This window comes from Durio zibethinus, chromosome 22 (genome assembly GCF_047325235.1).
Source record: "Durio zibethinus cultivar Kanyao isolate XHJ-2024 chromosome 22, ASM4732523v1, whole genome shotgun sequence".
NCBI lineage: Eukaryota > Viridiplantae > Streptophyta > Magnoliopsida > Malvales > Malvaceae > Durio > Durio zibethinus.
This window is the reverse complement of record NC_143183.1, coordinates 1,341,161-1,363,762: the sequence shown is the minus strand read 5'-3', so window position 1 is coordinate 1,363,762 and position 22,602 is coordinate 1,341,161. Positions and strand designations below refer to the sequence as shown.

Sequence of the window (22,602 nt, the reverse complement as noted above, 5' to 3'; positions counted from 1 at the left end):
GAAAAATTCTCACCTAGAGATTTCTTAGAAATTTACCATTTGAAATTTCTAAGAATCTTATCCTTGGATAATTTGTATTTAATTCCAAAATTTTATTTAATCATTTTTTTTTGTTTTGAAAATAAATATTAATTATTGTTATTAAAACTTTATCTAAATTATTCTACTATTTGGGACAAATTTGGACAAAATTTCTCACCTAAGAATTTTATATAAAATTTACCATTTGAAATTTCTATAAATTTCATTATTGGATAATTAATATTTATTCCCAAAATTTTTATTATTTATTATTTTTTATTTTTTCTAAATTTAATCATGCAAAAATACTATGAAAATAAATAAAAAATTAATAAAAAAAAATACCAAACAAGAAAATGGCTCAACTTAGCTGTAAGCAGCTCAGCTTGGCTACAATAAAAAAAGTCGAAACGGCTCAAAAAGCAGCTCGGCTTGGATTGGCTTAAGATTAAGATCGAAAAAAATCATTGGAATCTAGGAATTTTTTAGATTTTTCCAAAAAAAATTTTACTTTTTTTTTTTAAACCCCAAAAAAATCTTCAAAAAATTTTCTTAACTGCTTTCTCCGCTGCCTCTCTCCTTGATTTTTTTTGTGTGATTTAGGTTTGGTATTTATAGGATTTTAATCTTAAGGAACACTAGTTCGAATAAGATTCCCAATTCCTTTCAAACTTCAACTTTAAACCCAACCCAACTAAATCAAAGACTTTCACACAAACTAAATCACCTACTATTTCATTTTTTCTATTTTTTATTTTTATTTTTTTTTTAACTAGCAAAAATCAAATATAGACTCTCGGCCAGATTAAGGTGTCTATAATTATTATTTATAATTATTTATTAATTATTAATTATTATATTTATTAAAATATAAATATTATTTCAAATTATTAAAATATAAAATATGATTTTAATAAAATGTTAAGTAATTTCATTTCTAACTAGTAATTAATTATTTTATGAATTTTATATTTTAAAATTTGTAGTTTATGATATACTTTAAAATTTATAATTTTATGGTTGAATTATTAAACTATAAAAGTTTGAATTTTGAATTTTAAAATATTTATATTTTTAATAATTTTGTTATTGAACTGACAATTGACATGTTTGATCCAGTGATTGAACTATTAACCCAATAACTTGAAACTTTGAACAATTTAATATTTGATATGATTCTAATACTTGCGGTATTTTCATTTTAAAAGTAAGAAGTCAAACAGATACTAAGTATAAAAAAAAAACAATATTATTAAAATATTAAATTAGAAGGATAACATTTCATCTTTCTAAACTTTTTAATTAGGAAAATTCAAGCAAGTATATTTTAAATCAGCATACACTTTAACCATTTTCTTCTTTTGTTAAACGATCTATCTAAAATTACTTAAAAATTTATCATAGAATTATAGGCCCTGTTTACTTCTTAACTATGATAAATACATATGAGCTATATATGTGTGTGTGTGTGTGTGTGTGTGTGTGTGTGTGTGTGTGTGTGTGTGTGTGTGCAGAAGACAAAATTAATAATTAAGATGTGAATAAATTATAAGCTCATGTTGCAAAGAAGAACTCGTCAAAGCAAAGTCGAATAAGTAACTGAAATGACAATGAACAAGCTTAATCAAACATACGTTGTGAAGAAGGTCAGAAAAATGTACCTTGAATAGTTAGCCGCCGGCACCAGCAGCCAAACCTGAAGCCTCTAACGACATGCTTTGGGTAACTAGTGGGGAATTGTGGTGGACATGGTTACTACGTGCATGGTTGGGGAATTTTAGAAAAATGTATTGTATCATCATATGCCCCTATGATTAACAAACAAGCAAAAATGTACGAACAAAGTCTAAGGTTAATTAACACAGTGTTGTAAAAAGGTTCAAAGAAGAAAAAAAAAGTCAGAAAAACGTTTTAATATTTATAATAATTTATCTTGACATCTTTAAAATGTAATATTCTATAAATATAAATTCAAATTTTAATATTTACAATTCATGATCTTGTCTTTAGACGACTTGTCTTAATGGATAAGTCGATTGAGAAAGTAAACAAAAGGCTCCTAAGAGCTAGTCCATTAATTTGCAAAGTCCAAACCTAACAAATCCATGCACTTGAAAGTAATTCCTAGCTCTCTATCTATAAATATCGAAACCCACCAGCCAAAGAGTCACAACGGAAACCTCAAGTACATAAATTAAGCAAATTTAAGCCTATATTTGGTTACCCTTCAATCCCATGGCTTCGCACACTAACCTCCTTCTTCATGCTTTTGTTTGGTTGGCTCTTTCAACCACAGCATTTTCCTTATCTCCCAAATTCTATGACAAAGTTTGTCCCCAAGCTTTGCCAGCCATCAAGAAAATAGTGCAGGCTGCTGTCCACAGGGAGCGGCGCATGGGAGCTTCTTTACTTCGTCTGCACTTCCATGACTGCTTCGTTAATGTAAGCACATTCCATTCAAAACGTTTTATTAAATTTATATTGGCATTTTCTAAGTTCCATTCATTATATTTTGAATACTCTTCATTGCTTTGCAGGGCTGTGATGGTTCACTTCTTCTGGATTCTACATCTAACTTTGAGAGCGAGAAAAATGCACTTGGTAATCTGAATTCTGTGAGAGGATTTGAAGTAGTAGACCAGATTAAGGCTGAAGTGGACAAAGTTTGTGGACGACCTGTGGTCTCTTGTGCAGATATCTTGGCTGTTGCAGCTCGTGATTCTGTAGTTGCGGTGAAGACTCAAACTCTCTTTCGTTGTCAAAATTTTATCAATTGAATTAATAACAAACATTTGTAATGAAAACTATTATGGTTGCAGCTAGGAGGCCCAACATGGGAGGTTCGTTTGGGTAGGAGAGACTCAACCACAGCTAGCAGGACCCTAGCAGACAGTATGCTTCCATCTGCATCCATGGACCTCCCTGCATTGATCAACAACTTCAAGAATCAGGGCTTGAACCAAAGAGATCTTGTAGCTCTCTCTGGCGGCCACACCATTGGGTTTTCACAATGCGCTATCTTTAGGAACAGGATTTACAATGCAACAAATATTGATCCTGCCTTTGCAAAAGAACGTAGAGCAACTTGCCCTCGCACTGGAGGTAACACTAACCTCGCTCCTCTTGACCCAACACCTGCACGCTTTGACACTGCATACTTCAAAAACTTGGTGAAGCAAAAGGGACTACTCACCTCAGATCAGGCACTTTTCAATGGCGGCTCAACTGATAAACTTGTAAAGACTTACAGCATGAATCCTGAAGCCTTTTGGGATGATTTTGCAAAGTCTATGATTAAGATGGGAAACATTAAGCCATTGACTGGGAAGAAAGGACAAATTCGTGTCAACTGCAGGAAGGTGAACTGATGAATATGTTTGTTACATATTCAGCTATTCAGTTGTCATTTATTTTTATTTCTTTTGTTGTATTAATTCCGTTGGTAAAGGTGTCTTTGTTGTAAAATAAGAGGTCCTTGTCTTAAGCTCTTCCATGGGAAAGCACATAGAAGAAATCAGATTTAGGCCTCGCATTCGTTGTACTCATTTTCAAGTGTATAATAATAATAATAAAAAAATGGAACTCTTTCGAATTTATTGTTATCTCATCAAATAATCCTAATTGGTTAATATCCTAGCTATTTATTGGAGGCAAGTGGAAGGTGGTCAAGCATAACGAACTAATAGATTTTTATTTGCCGAAATTAGTTTCCACTTGCGTTCGGAAATTTATATTTAAGAGAAAATCTTCAAATTTTCAATACCTATATAAAACAATTCTATCAATCAATGGTTAAAATAATTTATTTTTAATACACCGTCAAGATATAAGTATATTATAATATCACATTAACGAAACAAATTTAAATTATTACAAACTCTTAAAATAAATAAATACAAATATGATTTTTTTTAAAAAAAAAAATTAATTATTAATGAAGTGATATTATCTATTTTATTGATGATATATAAAATTTATATACTGATAATATATTAAATATAAATTTTAGTTAAAAATAGGTTAATAGAATGAATTTTTTTTATATAAATTACTAATTTTTAAGGCATTACAACTTCATTAAGAGATTAAACCAAAAATTATAAAAGGGTTTCCACCAACAGGAGATCCCAAACCAATTTTTAACAAATAGAAGGTTGGACACAACTAGGAGATCTGTAGTGGTTGTATTTGAGTTAGCGTGGTTTTATAAAATTTTAAGTATTGAGACACTGAGTCGACTGTTTTTAACATTTTCTCACGTGTAAATATTAAAATTTATGTATATTTATTTTATAATGACTTGTTAAGTTCCAAATGTATATATGCACTTATAAAGCTCACGTATATATATTTAACTTAAAATGTACGTAAAATGTACAAATTCAATACAATGTCAAAATATTGTATCATCGTATGTAATCAACCCAAGCAGGAGGAACAAGGCTAAACAAAAGACAAAAAAAATGTCAGAAAAGCGGAACGCCGCAAGCCGCCAGCAGCCAAGCAAGCCTCCAACCAGGTCGTTAAGAAATTTGCACATGCCTTGGGGAGAAATCTTGTTCTGCACTCAAAGTAGGTAGCTAGCTAGTTGCACTAGTAATGTTGATAAGTTCAGCTTTTCATTACATCATAAACAAGACATCCAAGTGCATAAGTTATATCCATCGACTTTATTCTTAATTTTCGGCATAGAAAAATTTTGATGAAATTTTTTAGGTCAAATTTGTAAAATTTTTTATTAAAATTGAATTAATAAAAATTGTAATAAAATAAATTTAAATTAATAAATTAATAAAGTTCAATGAAAAAATTAATAATATGTAAAAAAAATTGAAAATATCATTTATAATTAAAATTTAATTAATGTTTATTTAATGATAAAAATTTTATTAAAAGTTTTACTAAAAATACATATCTAATAAATATATCAAAATTTATTATTATTTTTTCAAAATTTACATACTTGATTAATGCATTAATACTTTTAATTTATCAATTTTTATTTTTATTTTAATTTTTATTTAATCAATCTAAATAAAAAATTTCATGAATTTCACTTAAATAACTTCATTTAAGTATTTTTCTTCCTCTAACCATAATTCATTTCGGCAGAGATTTTCTCTTTTTGAGTGTGATAGATGTTCATATGTAATTAATTTTTAATTTACTAATAAATAGGACTATAAATGACTTTTAGACCGATTCGTTTTAGCCTTATCCACAAGGAAGCAGTCTAATTGGGAAAGAGAAGAATTTTCTTTCTTTATCAGCTTGGATTGAGAGAAGCACTTCTTGAATAAAATGCTGAATGAACCAATCTTATCATCCAGAAAAGATATTAAGCTTAGGTAAAATTTAAGGATATCTTGATTATATTATCAAAAATTAATGATTTTTAATTTTCATTAAATAAACAGGTATTGAAAAATAATTTCCTTTGTAAAATCTTTGTAATTCATTGAGAGTAAGCTAAAATCTAACCTCTCTTTTAATTATATCTTGAGCTTTCTGCTTTTTTTTATAAGCTAAAATCTAATTATAATTAGCTTATTTTATGTGAGATTTGAACTAATTTTTACAAATCTTACCCTTTTTATTGGCACTGTATTGTACTCCTTTCGTATGTGTTTGGAGCAATTGTATAATTTTGGTTAAAGGATAAAAAATGGTTATGAATTATAATTAAAAAATCATTTAAGCCCTTAACATTTTATTTTAAATACTTGAGTCTTAAATTTTTTATTTCAACTCAATTAAATTTTTAATTGAATGAAAATTAATTACGTGATAAAATTAAATCAATTAATATTCGAACAACAATTAATTGAATTTTTAAAGTGATTTTAGATAGAGGAAAGAAAAAATAAAAAAAAATTTATTTTATTTAATTTTTACATATATTAACTGCTTAACATATAAATTTTTATTTATTTTATTGATTTTACATGAAATTTTATCTTAATTAATAAAAAATAATGATACTAACTTTTTCATTCAAATAAAAATTTAATTGGATCTTAATAAATATTGGAAATTTTTGATTAAGTGCAATAAAAAATAAAATTTTAAATAAGTTTTTAATTATAGGTCACGGACTTTTTAGGCTGTTTAGCCTATAATTTTAGCAGCCTCGTGTCTCAAAAGATGTGGATATTCTTTGTTGCTTGCCTGAACAGCCAATCCCTTTGAGCTAGTAAACAAAAGCTCCTAAGAACCAGTCTAATAATTTGCAAAGTCCAAAACCAGCAAATCCATACACTTCAAAGTAATGCCAATGGCTTTGTAGCTATAAATATCGACACCCACCACCCCAGGAGTCACAACAGAAGCCTCAAAAACCGAAATCAATAGTAGCAAATTTAAGCTTAGTTACTTTCTCATGGCTTCTCGCACTAACTTCCTTCTTCATGCTTTTGTTTGGTTGGCTCTTGCAGCCACAGCTTTTTCATTATCTCCCAAATTCTATGACAAAGTTTGTCCCCAAGCTTTACCGGCCATCAAGAAAATAGTGCAGGCTGCTGTCCACAGGGAGCAGCGCATGGGAGCTTCTTTACTTCGTCTGCACTTCCATGATTGCTTTGTTAATGTACATACATAATGCATTCACTTCAAAACGTTTAATCAGCTTTCTCATCCATTTGTTAAATTTATTTTCTAACTGAACACTCTTTATTGTGTTGCAGGGCTGTGATGGTTCACTTCTTTTGGATTCTACATCAGCATTTGAAAGCGAGAAAAATGCACGCGGCAATCTGAATTCTGTGAGAGGATTTGAAGTGGTAGACCAAATTAAAGCTGAAGTTGACAAAGTTTGTGGACGCCCTGTGGTCTCTTGTGCAGATATATTGGCTGTTGCAGCTCGAGATTCTGTAGTTGCGGTAAAGTCCAAAGCATTTTCATCTTAAGAAATTAATCAGTTCAATTAATATAGAATAAGCATTTCTAATGAAAACAATAATGGTTGCAGCTAGGAGGCCCGTCATGGAAGGTTCTTTTGGGGAGGAGAGACTCAACCACAGCTAGCAGGAGCCTAGCAGACAGTGTGCTTCCATCTGCATCCATGGACCTCCCTGCATTGATCAACAACTTCAAGAATCAGGGCTTGAACCAAAGAGATCTTGTTGCTCTCTCTGGCGGCCACACCATTGGGTTGTCACAATGCGCTATCTTTAGGAACAGGATTTACAATGCAACAAATATTGATCCCGCCTTTGCAAAAGAACGTAGAGCAACTTGCCCTCGCACCGGAGGAAACACTAACCTCGCTCCTTTGGACCCAACGCCCGCACGTTTTGACACTGCATACTTCAAAAACTTGGTGAAACAAAGGGGACTACTCACCTCAGATCAAGCACTTTTCAATGGTGGCTCAACTGATAAACTTGTAAAGACTTACAGCATGAACGCTGAAGCTTTTTGGGATGATTTTGCAAAGTCTATGATTAAGATGGGAAACATTAAGCCATTGACTGGGAAGAAAGGACAAATTCGTGTCAACTGCAGAAAGGTAAACTGAAGAAGCTAGTTGTTGTGCTCTGGTATTGTCCAACTCCAATTCGTCGTCAAAGTTTTTTCTATATTAAGCAATGGTATTTTGTATTCGTTGTTGAATAAGAGGCCTTAACTCTTCTATGGACCTTAAGTTGTTTAACTCATTGTATTTTTAGTTTATAAGTATAAATTTCAAGTGTATAAAAATTAAATGTTTTATATATTATGTCTCCTCAATCAATCCCACATTCATCAAAATTTTGAGGTAAGTTGAAGTTGGTTGGTTTAATAATAAAATAATAAAAATTTATATTTGACACACTATTAATGTATAAGCTTTATAAATTGTCAGTAAATCGAATAACACCATCTCATTAATAAATAATATCAAACTTTAAAATAAATATATAAAAAATTATTTTTTTAACAAACTTACTTATTAATGAGCTGAGATAATTTGCTTCACCTCATTAAAGGTGATATTATTTTATTCATTAATAACATATAAAATCTATACACTAATATATATCATATATAAATCCATAAAATAATACATTTAACTCAAACTAATTTTTTGTCCCTTCACCTCCTCAAAAATGTATGAAAAAAAGGTTACAATTTAGGACTCAATTATAGGAAGCATTTAATGATATGATGAAATTTCTATGATGTGATTGTTAGGATATTTTATCTCATTACAAATTAATCAATCACTTAGTAACGTGAGTTCTTAATAATTAAACTTCAATTTTGGTAATAAATGTCAAGAGAAAATTAAACTTTATAAATAAAATTAGTAGGATGAAATATATCTTTTAGTGTATATATTAAAAAATAAAAAATTAATTAATAAAAAAAATGAGATAATATGACAATATTTTAATTTTACTTGTAAGATTAATTTAAAAAATTACATAATTAATTAATGTATAAAAATGAATTTAAATGACATACTAGTTTTTACGTATGTAGGACAAAACCTAAAGAAGAATTCTTATGTAAATTTTATATTGTTCCCACATTAAAACAAAGAAATGAAAACTAAATTGATGAAAATATATAGATATAATTTTATAATTGTAGACACTTTATTTTGTTTGAGATTATTGTTTTTAGACAAAAATGAACCCTCAATTATTAATTAGACCCGATTGGGAAGCTTTGGGTCTAAAAAAAAAATTTTAATTTTAATTTGATTTAATTTAATTTATTTTTGTTTAATTTTACTTGTAAAAAACAAAAGGGAAAGTTTGTAAAAACGTTGTAAGAAATTTTGGTGCTTGATTTATATAATTATATTAAAAATTTTGCAAGAAATTTTGACGTGTGATTTATGCAATTACGTTACTGAAATTGATTCATAATAAAAAGTGATTGAATCCTATAAAAACGGCACCGAATCCACCATTACAGGATCCCATCAACCAAACCCAAAAATTCCCACACATCGACCCATTACCAGCTTTAATCACCAAGACCACTCTCCATCACCACTTACCACCTACTTTGGATCCCACTTGATCACACTATCCAAAGAAAATGGAATCGTCAACATTTTCATTCTTTCACGTTTTGTTCATTTCCCTCTTGGTTCTAAATCTTGTTTCTTCCTCGGCAGTTCAAGACCCAGAATTAGTTGTAGACCAAGTTCACAAGAAGTATCAATGCTTCGAGAAGGAACTTGGGTTACTTGTCCTGTGTGTCATAACGTCTAGATCCGGGGATCTATCGCTAGACATTGACTTTTAGGGAGTCGCCACCAATCTTTTTTTGTCTAGGTGCGATTGGCCACCTAAGGAATCTGTCCTTCAAGGGAACACCTAAGTTTAAGGGCCCCTAAAAGAATAGGTTCAGGTCTACTAACCAGAACAGGGTTCGGGAGTTCGATTACGTGTGAGGAAGGTTATAGCACCCTCACAACGCCCATCAAAAGATGGTACCAGCTTGAATTTATGTTATCCAAAAGCCTTAAAATTTTACCAAGTAATTAATTATTGGAAACTTTTCTCAATTGACTCTAATACTTTTAGCAGAAAATTGAGAAAATTCCCTCACCTCAAGAGTATGCAAGAAAAACTACTGTTTCACTTACAGAGGCTCCGTCGTCGGATTATTTAAAGAAAAAAAAACAAAATCAAAATTAAGATAGAAAGGAAGGAAAGAATGATTTTTTTTTTAGGGAAAATTGATACTTTCAACTTTTTCCCAAAAATATTTTTTGAAAATTTCGATTTTCAAGGAAAATTGATACTTTCAACTTTTCCTCAAAAACCCTTTTTTTGAAAATTTATTTCTAAGGAAAATTGATACTTTCAACTTTTCCCTAAAAAATTTTTTTTTTGAAATTTATTTCTGAGGAAAATTGATACTTTTAACTTTTCCCCAAAAATATTTTTTGGAAATTTATTTTTCTTTTAAGGAAAATTGATACTTTCAACTTTTCCCTAAAAAATTTTTTTTTTTTTGAAATTTTTTTATTTTTATTTAAAGAAAATAAAATAAAAAAAAATAAAAAAAAGAATATTACATAAACCTAATCTAATAAATAAAAAATAAAATAAACAAATAAACAAAGAAAAAAAATAAAAAAAAATTCAAACAAAAAAAAAAAACCTGGAGCGGCTCGGATCGCGGCTCGGCTCGGCTCGGCTCAAGGAAGAGAAAACGGCTCGGGGGAGCGGCTTGGCGGCTTGGATCGGCTCGGCTCGGCTCGGAGGGGGGCTGGCACGCGCGGGTCAAAAAGCGGGTCGACGCCCGGGTCGGGTCGGGTTCGGCAAAACGCGCGGATCCTCTGGGTTACTTAAAGTCAAAACGACGTCGTTTTGAGAGGGTATAAAAGGCACCTTTCTCCGTTTTTCGACAGAACGCTCCTCCCCCTCTCTCTCTCTTCTTCCTTTTTCTCTCCCTTCTCTCTAGAAACTGAAGAACACCGGTGTCGGATTCTGGAAATTTTTGCCGGAATCTGGAAATTTCGCCGGAAGTTGGCCGGAAGATCGCCGGTTTCTGAGATTCTTCGTCGAAAACTGGACTGGTCGCCGGAAACTTCAAAGTTGGCCGGAATTGTAGCCGGAAAATTCAAATTTCGCCGGAATTTTCTCCGGATTCTGGAAATTTCTCAGAAATTTCCAGAAAAAATTTTCGCCAAAAAATCTCTAAAAATTTTTTCTCACTCCCAGAACACTCCTAAACTTTTCCTAGCTTCCTATACGCCTCCTTTTCTCTTAAATCAGTAGCTTTGCTTACTGTTTTCTGTCTGTCCTTGATCTGTCCCAGGAGGGTCCCTTTTATAGGGATTGATCAGGAGTTCCTGATCAATCCCAATTCCTCCTTGGACGGGAATTCAATCTTTGAATCCCACTGGACTCTTCTGATTGAGTTCCCCTCCACAGTGGGATTCTTCAGCCTTGAATCTTAGCCCTCCAAAATTAAAATCAAAATAAATAAAAAATACTAGATAATTAGAAAAGATAAATCAAAAGATATTATAGTAAAAAAAATATATGATAATCAGGAAAAATCAGAACAGATAAAAAAATAATAATAATAAATATATAACTATATACATATAAATCTAATCTAAAAATAAATAAATAAATAAATAAATAAATATATACATAATAATAAAATACATAAAATACATAAAATACAAAATAATACAGGACAAATTGAATTGGGCCCTATCTATTTGGGCCAGGCCCAATTGATCTGGGCCGGACCCAATTGGGTGTCTACACTGTGGAAGTGGGAACCCCATTGAAGACTATTGGAGGTGTGACCCGAATTCGACGAATAACTGTCAAAGGTTAGCTGAATGTGCAATTGGGTTCGACAAGAATGCCATGAGAGGAAAAAAAGGTCGAATCTATGTTGTTACGGATGCTGATGAAAATGATGCTGTGAACCCTAGGCCAGGTACTTTGAGGCATGCTGTGATTCCACTGTGGATCATTTTCAAGGGAGATATTGTGATTACATTGAAGCAAGAGCTAGTGATGAACTCTTTCAAAACAATTGATGGTAGAGGTGCAAGTGTTCACATTTTGGGAGGACCATGCATCACCATCCATTATGTATCAAACATCATCATCCATGGCATCCACATACATGATTGTAAGCCTGGGGTAATGCCATTATAAGAGACTCTCCTCATCATGCCGGGCATTGGACTCCATCGGACGGTGATGGTGTCTCCATCTTTACGAGCAGAAACATCTGGGTTGACCACTGTGCAGTGTCTAATTGCCATGATGGACTCATTGATGTTATTCATGGATCCACAGCCGTGACTATCTCCAATAACTACATGACCCATCATGACAATGTCATGCTCTTGGCCCCAGTGATGTTAGGAAAATGGGGTCCAGCCCCATGTAAGTGATTTTGGACCAAGTAAAGGCCATGGGCCTTGATCTTTTATTTTACACAGAACCTTAGCTACTTAATAAAAAAGATGTGGGATTGTTTTAAGTGTGTGTCGAAAACCAAGTAGAGAAAGAAAAAAAACCAGAAAAAACAGAGAGAAAAAGAAGAAGGGAGAGTTGGTTGAACGAAAGTCGATCCGTGATCCGATTGAGTTGAAACCTTGTGAGGAGGCTTATGATTCAGAGTTCTACATTCTGAATGGTGAAGATCGGGTTTGAAGCTCTCTAGGAACAAATCCAGGGTGTATTTATTGAGTCACTTATTTGGTGAGATTTCTTCAATTGTTTCTTTAGTTATTGATTAGCTCTAGTTTTAACTAGAGAAAAACTTTGTATACCTATTAGTTGATAGTAAAGATTTTTCTGGTGGTCGGTGATTTTTTTTTCCTCTACACTGGAGGGTTTTTCACGCAAATCTTAGTGTGCTTTATTTTTTTTATATTTTTTATTATTGATTGTTGTCTATTGCTTCTGTATTGTTGTGATTATTGCTTCAGGCACAACAAGTGATATTAGAGCGAGGGTTATTTTGAGACATCGATACAGAAACAACCCAAAATAGAAGAAAATTTTGTTTGAGATCATGAAGGGTGATACAGGTTCCATGATAAAATTGACAGCATTGAATTATTCAATTTGGAGGCCTATGATGGAGGATCATCTATACTGCAAAAATTTGTATGAACCAATATTTGGTGATTCGACTAAACTAGCAGATATGAAAGATGAAAGCTGAAAGAAGTTAGGTAGAAAGACACTGGCTATAACCAAAAAATAGGTTGATATCAACGTGCTCCATCATGTAGTATAGGAGTCAGATGCTCACATTGTTTGAAAAAAATTGACAGCATTGTATGAGAGAAAAATAGGTATGAATAAAGTTATACTTGTTAAAAAGCTTGTAACTTTATAGTACAAGGATGGACGATCTGTTACAGAGTACTTGAGTGATTTTTAAGATATATTTAATCGAATGACTACTATAAAGCTTAAGATGGATGATGAAATGAAAGCGTTATTTCTTTTGGGTTCATTGCCAGATAGCTGGAATACTCTAGTTGTGACTGTTCTTAATTTAGCTCCTGATTATAAAGTGACACTGGATATGGTAAAAGACAGTATGCTTAATGAAGAAGCAAGGCGAAAAGATGTAGACCCTGGGAATCAAGCTCTGGTCACAAAGAACAAGGGTTGAAATATCGACAGAGTTCAAGACTCAAAAGGCCATGGTAAGTCTAAACATAGATCCAAGTCTAGAGGTAAAGTGAAGTGTTTCTATTGTGGTAAGGTAGGTCATATAAAACGAAATTGTAAAATCTTGAAGCAAGAGCGAAAAGATGAGAAAAGTAAAAGTTCAGATGATGACAATGTTACAGCAGTGAATTCAGATAGTGATTCAGTTACTTTAATTTGTACACATGGTGATTGTAATCATGTTAGTGATCCCGACATTAAGTGGATAGTTGACATAGAAGCGGCATATCATTGTGTTCCTAAGAGAGAGTTGTTTACAACTTACAAAGCAGGAGACTTTGGTTGTACCAAGATGGAAAACAAGAGTGTATCATAGATTGTTGGGATTAGTGATATTGTTGTACAAATTAGTACAGGCTGCATGTTGACTTTGAGGGATGTCAAACATATTTTAGATATGAGAATGAACTTGCTTGCTATTAATGTCCTTGATAAGGAGGGATATGAAAGCCAATAAAAGAATGGACAGTGAAAGCTTCTCAGAGGATCTATGGTAGTTGCAAGAGGAAAATTATGATGCATAATGTATAAGACATGGATGCAATTAAATGGTAACCAGGTAAATACCGTTGAAAATGATGCTTCAACAAACTTGTGGCACAGGAGGCTGGCACACATGAGTGAAAAAAGGTTACAAGTTTTGGCAAGACAGTCTCTCATTCCCTTGACCAAAGGTATGTCTCTCGATTCATGTGATTATTATTTATTTGATAAGCATCATAGAGTTTCTTTTCATAAAAGTTCTCAAAGAAAAGAAAATAGATTGGAATTAATTTATTCTGACGTATGTGGTCTCATTGAGGTTGAGTCATTAGGTGGTAGCAGATATTTTGTTACTTTTATTGATGATGCTTCACGTAAGACTTGGGTGTATATATTGAAATACAAAAGTCAGGTATTGTAATATTTTTAAAAATTTCATGCCATGGTTGAAAAGATAACAGGGTTACCCTTGAAGTGTATTCAAACTGATAATGGTAAGAAATACACATCTAAAGGCTTTGAAGAGTATTGCTCAAAACATGGGATTAGGCATGAAAGGACAGAACCTGAAACACCGTAGTATAATGGTAGAGCTGAAAGAATGAATCACACCATTATGAAAAAAGTCAGATGTATGTTGAGGATGACAAAATTACCAAAGCCATTTTGGGGTGAAGCAGTCAACACAGTTTGTTATTTATTTAACAGGTCACCATTAGTTCCTTTGGGCTTTGACATTCCAGAAAGAGTGTGGACAGGAAAAGATACTCCATACTCTTACTTGAAAGTTTTTGGGTGTAAAGCATTCATACATGTACTGAAAGAGCAGAGATCAAAGCTTGACAGTAAAGCTACACAGTGTGTGTTTGTAAGATATGGTGATGAGAAATTTGGCTATAGGGTATAGGATCCAGTAAAAAGAAAGATAGTCAGAAGCAGGGATGTGGTCTTTCATGAAAAAAACCATAACAGACCTTGAGAAAAATGAGAAGACTACACAGGTTACTGTTGAGTGTGATGTTTTAACACCGACAGGGACTCTACAGAAAAGAGCCACAGATGATGAAAATGAGCAAGAAACAGAACTTGAGAATATGAATGAGCCAGCCACAGTTGGTGATGAGCCAGATGCTATTAGTTTTGAGCAGGGGTAGCAATCCTCTCTACCTGAGAGTGTTGAGCAAGGGGAGCTACCTTCGGCATCAAGTGATGTAGAGTTTCAGTCCAAGAGATCTACTAGAGAGCACAAGCCATCTATCAGGTATCCAAGTTCAGATTTTATTTTAGTTACCAGTGAAAGAGAGTCAGAAAGCTTCCAAGATGTGTAGGTTACTTCGGATAGAAAGCATTAGTTAAAAGCAATAAAAAAAGAGATGGAGTTATTACGAAAGAATGGTACTTATGATCTTGTTAAACTTCTAACAGAGAAGAGGCCATTAAAGAATAAATGGGTGTTCAAGTTGAAAAAGGATGGTGACAAACTAGTGAGGTACAAAACTCGATTGATAGTAAAAGGTTTTTCTCAGAAACCACGCATCGATTTTGATGAGATTTTTGCTCCAGTTGTAAAGATGAGTTCTATTCGAATGGTACTGGGATTGACAGCTAGTTTGAATTTTGAGCTTGAGTAACTTGGTGTTAAAACTGTATTTTTGCATAGTGATTTACAATAGGACATTTATATGAATCAGCCTGAGGGTTTTAAAGTGAAAGGAAAAGAGCATTTAATTTACAAATTGAAGAAAAGCTTGTATAGCTTGAAACAAGCTCCACGACAGTGGTACAAGAAGTTTGATTCTTTTATAGTGAGTCATAGCTATAAAAGAACAGCAACAGATTCTTGAGTGTATGTTAAACAATTTTTTAATGGTAACTTCATTATCCTATTATTATATGTTGATGATATGTTGATTGTAGGACAAGATGCTAGTATAGTTTACAGGTTAAAAGAACAATTGTTTAAGTCTTTTGATATGAAGGATTTAGGTCCAGTAAAGCAGATTCTTGGTATGGACATTATCCGGGATAGGAAAGCTGGAAAGCTATAGTTGTCATAGGAAAAATATGTTGAATGAGTGCTTGGTAGATTCAATATGTAACATGCTAAATCAGTTAGCAGTTCACTTGCCAACCATTTTTATCTAAGTAAAAAATCTTGTCTAGTGTTTAAGGAAGAGCAACTAGCTATGTCTAGTATTCCTTATTCTTCTGCAGTCGATTCTTTAATGTATCTTATGGTTTGTACAATGCCTGACATTGCTCATGCAGTTGGTGTAGTGAGCAGATTTCTTTCTAATCCAGAAAAGGTTCACTGGGAAGCAGTGAAATGAATTTTTAGATATTTGAGGGGTAACTCAAAAATGTGCTTGACTTATGAAGTTTCACAACCAATTCTAGAAAGGTTTACGAATGCTGACATGATAGACGATCTTGATGGTAGGAAATCTACTTCAGGATATTTGTTCACTTTTACAGGAGAAGCTGTATCTTGGCAATCTAAGTTACAGAAGTGTGTTGCTTTGTCAACTACAGAGGCTGAGTATATTACAGCAACTGAAGCATGTAAAGAAATGCTTTGGATGAAACATTTTCTTCTTGAATTGGAGTTGAATCAGAAAGAGTATGTGGTATTTTGTGATAATCAGAGTGCTTTAGATTTGAGTAAGAATATCATGTACCATGTTAGAATAAAGCACATTGATGTTAGATATCATTGGTTACGTTCAGTGATTGAAGAATAACAGATGTTATTGAAGAAAGTTCATACTGATAAGAATATAGTAGATATGTTAACTAAGATACTTCCCAGAGAAAAGCTTGAGCTTTGCAGTAACTTGGCCGGAATGAGTTTCCTGGCCAAGGTAAGTTCCAAATGAAATTGCTATGGTGATGAATCTCCTCCTAATGGGGTTGGAGGGGGAGATTGTTAAAAAAATGAGGTTCAGCCCCATGTAAGTGGTTTTGGACCAAGTAAAGGCCATGGGCCTTGATCTTTCATTTTACACAGAACCCTAGCTACTTAATAAAAAAGATGTGGGGTTGTTTTAAGTGTGTGTCGAAAACCAAGTAGAGAAAAGAAGAAAAGCTAAAAAAAGTAGAGAGAAAAGGGAAAAGGGAGAGTTGGTTGAATAGAAGTCGATCCGTGGATCGATTGAGTTAAAACCTTGTCAGGAGATTTATGATTCAGAGTTCTACATTCTGAACGGAGAAGATCGGGTTTGAAGCTCTCTAGGAATAAATCCAGGGTGTATTTGTTGAGTCACTTATTTGGTGAGATTTTTCCAATTGTTTCTCTAGTTGTTGATTAGCTCTAGTTTTAGCTAGAGAAGAACTTTGTATACCTATTATTTGATAGTGAAGATTTTTCTGATGGTCCGTGATTTTTTTTCCTTTACACTGGAGGGTTTTCCACGTAAATCTTTATGTGCTTTATTTTTCTTATATTTTTTATTATTAATTATTGTCTATTGCTTTTGTATTGTTGTGATTATTGCTTCAAGCACAACAAGTAATTCCTACACACAAGACAAGAACGTGCAAGTCACTATTGCCTTTAACCATTTTAGGGAAGGGCTAGTTCAAAGGATGCCAAGGTGTAGACATGGATATTTTCATGTGGTGAACAATGATTACACACACTGGGAAATGTATGCAATTGGTGAAGTGCTAATCCTACCATCAATAGCCAAAGGAACAGATTTCTTGCACCAGATGATAGATCTAAGAAAGAGGTGACCAAGCAAAAGGATACGCTAGAGAATAAGTGGAGAATATAGAATTAGAGTTACAAATATAGCAGCCGATATTACTAGGGACACTGAAATTTTGCCTGGAGGCAATATTGGGACTGATCATGCTATTTTTTAGCAAGAGACTTCTGCAGGAAATGTGAGCAGCGAGAAACTGCGGGAACAGAAGAAAGCCAACCCAGTGACCGACCCGATTGTTTTGAAAAAAAAAATTATCTTGATTTTTTCCCTAATTTATTTATTTATATTTATTTTTTCATTTGTTATATCAAGTGCTAATTGAAGTGAAAAGAAATTAAAAAAAAAAAGTAAAAATAATAAAAGAAAATCTTTTCAAATAAATTCATGAATTCTATCAAATTATTGAAGAATTTTCATAGATTTAAATTTTATGAAATCCATCAAACTATTAAAAAATTTCGTAAATTAGTTTTCAAAAAAAATAAATAAATAAATAAAATAATTTTTTATCCTCTAAATTATTGGAGGATTGCTTTCTAAATTAAATTTTACCAAACTATTGAAAACCTAATGAGATTTTTAAAATTTTTACAAATCTTTTTAAAATAAAATCTTACCAAACTATTAGGAGATCTGTCTCAAAGTAAGTCATAACAAACTTTTGGAAGACTTTACTTTTTTTTTTAGAATAAAATACTTTAATGAATCCCACGATGGAGCTCTTTCAGAGTGAGACACTAATCCCCATGAATACTCTTGAGATGAGAGAACTATCTTAAAATTACTATCAAACTTTTTGGATGATTTTAAGACTAATTTTTAATATTAAACAATTTGGTAAATTATAAAAATAATCAAGGCTTGGATGATTTGAAATTCAAATTGGTACCATCTTTTGAATGGGTACTATAGAGGTGTTATAACATTCCTCAAAGGTAATCATATTCTCGAACTTAAACTCTAGTTTCGTAGATTATAATCTATATCAAGTGGCCAGACTATAGCAAAATGGTGTATTAGCGACAGTTTTGTAGCGGCCTTTCACTTACAAACGCCACTAGCTTTTCATGTTTTTATAAAACTTCAAGTGTTTATTATCCAAACACCACTAAATATTCAAATAGTGACATTGTTACTTATAAACGTCACCCAAGACTTGATATTAAATGATATTAAAGGCGTTTCTCAACTAAAATGCCTTGAATATTTTTTATTAAAAATTTTAGTGAATAGTTAAAGTATATTTTTGACAGACAACGCCTTCAATAATCACGTCATAAAAAATTATATAAGATTAATGAAGGCGTTTTCTACAAGAAATGCCTTTAATATTTGGATCAAAAAATTTCGTAAGCTTATTGAATTTATTTTGTTCAAAAATACCTTCAATATTAAGCTTATCAAATTATTTGGATCATACGAATGTTTACTATAAGGTTGTAGGTTCGATCCCTCATTTAGCCTTTTTTTAGGTTTTTGCATAGATTATTTGTAATTGATTATTCTAGGTATTTTCTTGACAAAAACGCCTTCACTGATTGTTTTAAAAAAATTTTCATAGAATATTAAAGGCGTTTTTCGTAAAGAGACACCCTTAATAATCCATAAAAAAATATATGAAGTCGATTCTTGAAGGTATTTTTGGCTGAATTTGCATTCTATAATCCAATCAGTAAATTTTTTTTTTTGTGATTTTTAAAGGCGATTTTGTAAAAAACGCCTTCAATAATTCATAGAGAAAACTTGAATGGGATGCTTGAAGGCGTTTTTAGCTCAAAACGCCTTTAATATTCCCAACGATAAATTTTAATGGTCGGATTATTGAATGTGGTTATATCCAAAAACGCCTTCATAAACATTTTGTTAGAGATTATTGAAGGCATTACCTATAGGAAAACGTCCTTCATAATCCATTCGATTAATTTTTATTTGGTATTATTGAAAACGTTTTTTACCCAAAATACCTTTAATATTCCACACAATAATTTTTTTGGGGATTCTTGGAGGCGATTTTGGTAAAAAACGCCTTCAATGTTTTCTGTTAGAGGTGATTGAAGGCATTTTTTGCTAAAAATGCCTTCATTAATCCCATCAAAAAAAACATATTTGATACTGTATATGTGAAGTCAGTTGTAGGTTTATGTCCAGAAAAACGTTTGCTATCAGTTATATATTTATGTCTAGAAAATATTTAGTTTATATATATGATACTATAAATTACATTTTTGAATTTACATAATAAACATTGTTGTATTTCAATAAATTGACCACACATCCGAAATTAAAATTGATAACGTTGTCATATTAATATACTTTTCTAAAATAATTGTATTCAGTAATTTATTAAGTACACATAGTGTATTCATATTAAATATAACAATAATATTAAACCAATACCCCCAATGTACAAACTTAAAGTTTTCATTCAACATGAAATGTTAAAAACATTATAACAATTTGTTCCATATATATTTACATTCAACCAACAATGTCTAACCTAAAAGTTTATCAACATTGATAAATGAAAATACATAATCACACCATTCTTTTCGGACTTCATCCAACTCCTCTTCCGTGAAGCTTTTTTTACCCTCCCACTAAAAAAAAAAAAATAGAAGTAAATGTTCAGAAATGAGAACATAATGTACCATTTTATTTTTTTGAATATATAACGAGTTTATGAAATTTATACTAACCTTGAATGATGTAGTCATAAAATCATGTAACACTATCTCCTGCATAAAACGAAAGACATAATATCTACATTCAGTATTACTAGGTTGACGAGGTACCTAAAAATTAAATTAAGTGAGTTTAGAAAATATTTATCTACACAAACTTAGCATTAAAAGAATATATTTCACATTTACCGATAATGACACTCATTGTGATTTCTTTATCTTCTTATCGGATGCAGATATTACCCTAAATTGAAAAGAAAAAAATTAGTGAGAACATAAATAAAATTACTTATGAAGAAACAAAACATATATAATATAATAAAGTGTAATACCTCTTTTATAAAAGTTTAAATATCGGGATTAAGCATCGCCGTTGGATTAACTGAATTAAGAAGGTATGGCGTTAAAGATTTGGTGTCAATCACAATAAACATCCAATGACGACTACGAAATAATAACAATGATATACTCAAAATATGCATCAAATCATATTTAGGTAAGGTTAGTGTAATTAAGGTTGGAATATAGCTTACTGCACATTATACGAGAGCAAATAATAATCAGTCGGTCTTTTCATGCATAGGATCACATAATTAGCACGATATACGACTGTGTCATTCTGCTTACTAATGAAGTTGGGGTTAATGAATCTAAATCTGTTGGTCAACTATCTTCCCTTCAGCTCTCTATATAAGAAGCTACACGATAACAATCAACACTGCTGGTTAGTATTACACCCTAATACTAATTAAAATATTTATCAGATTTAAAAATATATTGACCAATCACACTTTAACAAAAAAAATTAGTGACGACTCCTTTCATTTATGTTTACCAATAAATCTACGAATATATATGTTATGATAATAAGTAGATCAATAATATGTAAAAAAATATAAAAATATATAAAAAAAATTAAAATGATATTAATAAACAAAGTTGTAAAAGTTTTAATAAAAACACCTATATTTACAATATTAAAACTTGCTCGACATATTTGAAATTTTAAATATATACTTGATCTATTAAATAATCTCGATCAATCTATTGATTTAAAATTTTTTTAAATTTAATTAATTATTCTTAATATAAAATCATCCAAATTTGACCTGAAGACTTTTTTTTTTTTTTCTTAAAGCTCCATTTGAATCTAATCGAAGTGCGCGGTGAGAATAACATGCTTTTCACCTCATTTCGCACCAAAGTCATTTGGATAACATGAGCACAGTGTGTTTGCATCAACTGTACTAAGAATTTGAATCGCAGGGGGGAGGCCCCAGTGGAGATTCTCCCCTTCCATTGCATTACCTTTTTTCATTTTTAACCTCACTTTTTTTTATCCTTAAAATTAGTTTAAGGACAAAAATATCCCTAGCACTTTAACTTTTGTTTTTTATTTAAAAATTTTTAAATAACTTTATTAATTTTATATAATAAATAAATTTTTATAGTATTTTTAAAATTTTTTTATTATATTTAAATTTTAATCTAATATTCTTTATAATCATTTTTTATTATATTTTACCTCATTTTTATTACTATATTTACATTCAAATATATATCTTATAATTGATTGTAATTTTATTGTGATAACGATTAATCTTACCACCATCGTTATTTTGAATTTCAACTGAATTAGTTTCTCCACTTATCCAAATTGACTCTAAGGCGTGCATGTATAAAGTTAGCCTATATTTCTTTCATGTTGATGATAAATAGTTAAATTAAAAAAATATATTATATACTTTTTTTTCAATAAACATTTATTTAATATACTCATTTTGCACACTTACATAATATATAAATTTTTAAAATTCTATTATAATCCATAAAAATTTTAACACTTTATACTTAAGTCCCTAAAATAAAAAATTAAGTATGTAATATTAATGTAATAGTTGAGTGCAAGTAATACTGCCCTAAATTTAATAAATCTTACATATATATCGGTTAACAAATTTCTTAACAAGTGTCTAAAAGTTTTGATCTAAACTTATCAAATTGAAAAGTTATATCTCAAAATAAAGATCAAGGCAAAGTTCAAATCTTAAAATAAATATTTAATCTTTCAAAAAAAAATTTTTACATCCTTAGTAAAATTTTTAAATTCAATCCCAATTGGATTTGAAATATATTTTATTAATAATATTTTTTAAATTTAATTTTAAAATATATTTAAAAATATTAATATAAAGCTATTTAATACTTTAACTAACAATGAACTTTAATAGGTAAAAGTAGGTTGAATTTTTTTAAGCTTTTTGAGGTATCAGTAGGAACGAAGATAAGGGGGTTAGACAGAGGTCAAGATCCCCCAAAAAAATTTTTTTATATAATTCTAGATTAGTAACCAAACTTATCAATATTAATATGCCTCTTTCTTTCGCTCATTTAATTTATTATTTGACTTTTCCTTTTGAGTGTCGATCGAGCTTAATTTTAATTCAACTTTATCAATAAAACACCTTCAATTTTAGTGATGATAATGGCTGAATTGAACTTACTCAATTTATTAAATTTTGTTCATTTTTAAAATTTTAT

At 31.0% G+C, this 22,602-nt stretch overlaps 2 protein-coding genes and 1 pseudogene across 2 annotated transcripts; all 3 read left to right on the top strand.

Annotated features, from left to right (window-relative positions):
* Positions 1-2,182: 2,182 nt before the first annotated feature.
* On the top strand, positions 2,183-3,617 carry LOC111307637 (peroxidase RIP1-like). Its single transcript, XM_089751707.1, has 3 exons — positions 2,183-2,463; positions 2,559-2,753; positions 2,841-3,617. The coding sequence occupies exons 1-3, from the start codon at positions 2,257-2,259 to the stop codon at positions 3,387-3,389; spliced, it is 951 nt and encodes a 316-aa protein (XP_089607833.1). The 5' UTR covers positions 2,183-2,256; the 3' UTR covers positions 3,390-3,617.
* A 2,704-nt stretch (positions 3,618-6,321) lies between these two features.
* On the top strand, positions 6,322-7,733 carry LOC111307639 (peroxidase RIP1-like). The gene is made up of 3 exons (XM_022905693.2): positions 6,322-6,607; positions 6,705-6,899; positions 6,989-7,733. The coding sequence occupies exons 1-3, from the start codon at positions 6,401-6,403 to the stop codon at positions 7,535-7,537; spliced, it is 951 nt and encodes a 316-aa protein (XP_022761428.1). The 5' UTR covers positions 6,322-6,400; the 3' UTR covers positions 7,538-7,733.
* A 1,216-nt stretch (positions 7,734-8,949) lies between these two features.
* On the top strand, positions 8,950-17,446 carry LOC111307563 (pectate lyase pseudogene; annotated as a pseudogene).
* The last annotated feature ends 5,156 nt before the right edge of the window (positions 17,447-22,602 follow it).

Excerpts from the sequence above, each read along its gene's own strand:
- LOC111307637 (XM_089751707.1), top strand. The coding sequence starts at position 2,257 with ATGGCTTCGCACACTAACCTCCTTCTTCATGCTTTTGTTTGGTTGGCT. Across the intron at positions 2,464-2,558 it reads TCCATGACTGCTTCGTTAAT|GGCTGTGATGGTTCACTTCT; the intron begins GTAAGCACATTC and ends ATTGCTTTGCAG. Across the intron at positions 2,754-2,840 it reads CTCGTGATTCTGTAGTTGCG|CTAGGAGGCCCAACATGGGA; the intron begins GTGAAGACTCAA and ends TTATGGTTGCAG.
- LOC111307639 (XM_022905693.2), top strand. The coding sequence starts at position 6,401 with ATGGCTTCTCGCACTAACTTCCTTCTTCATGCTTTTGTTTGGTTGGCT. Across the intron at positions 6,608-6,704 it reads TCCATGATTGCTTTGTTAAT|GGCTGTGATGGTTCACTTCT; the intron begins GTACATACATAA and ends ATTGTGTTGCAG. Across the intron at positions 6,900-6,988 it reads CTCGAGATTCTGTAGTTGCG|CTAGGAGGCCCGTCATGGAA; the intron begins GTAAAGTCCAAA and ends TAATGGTTGCAG.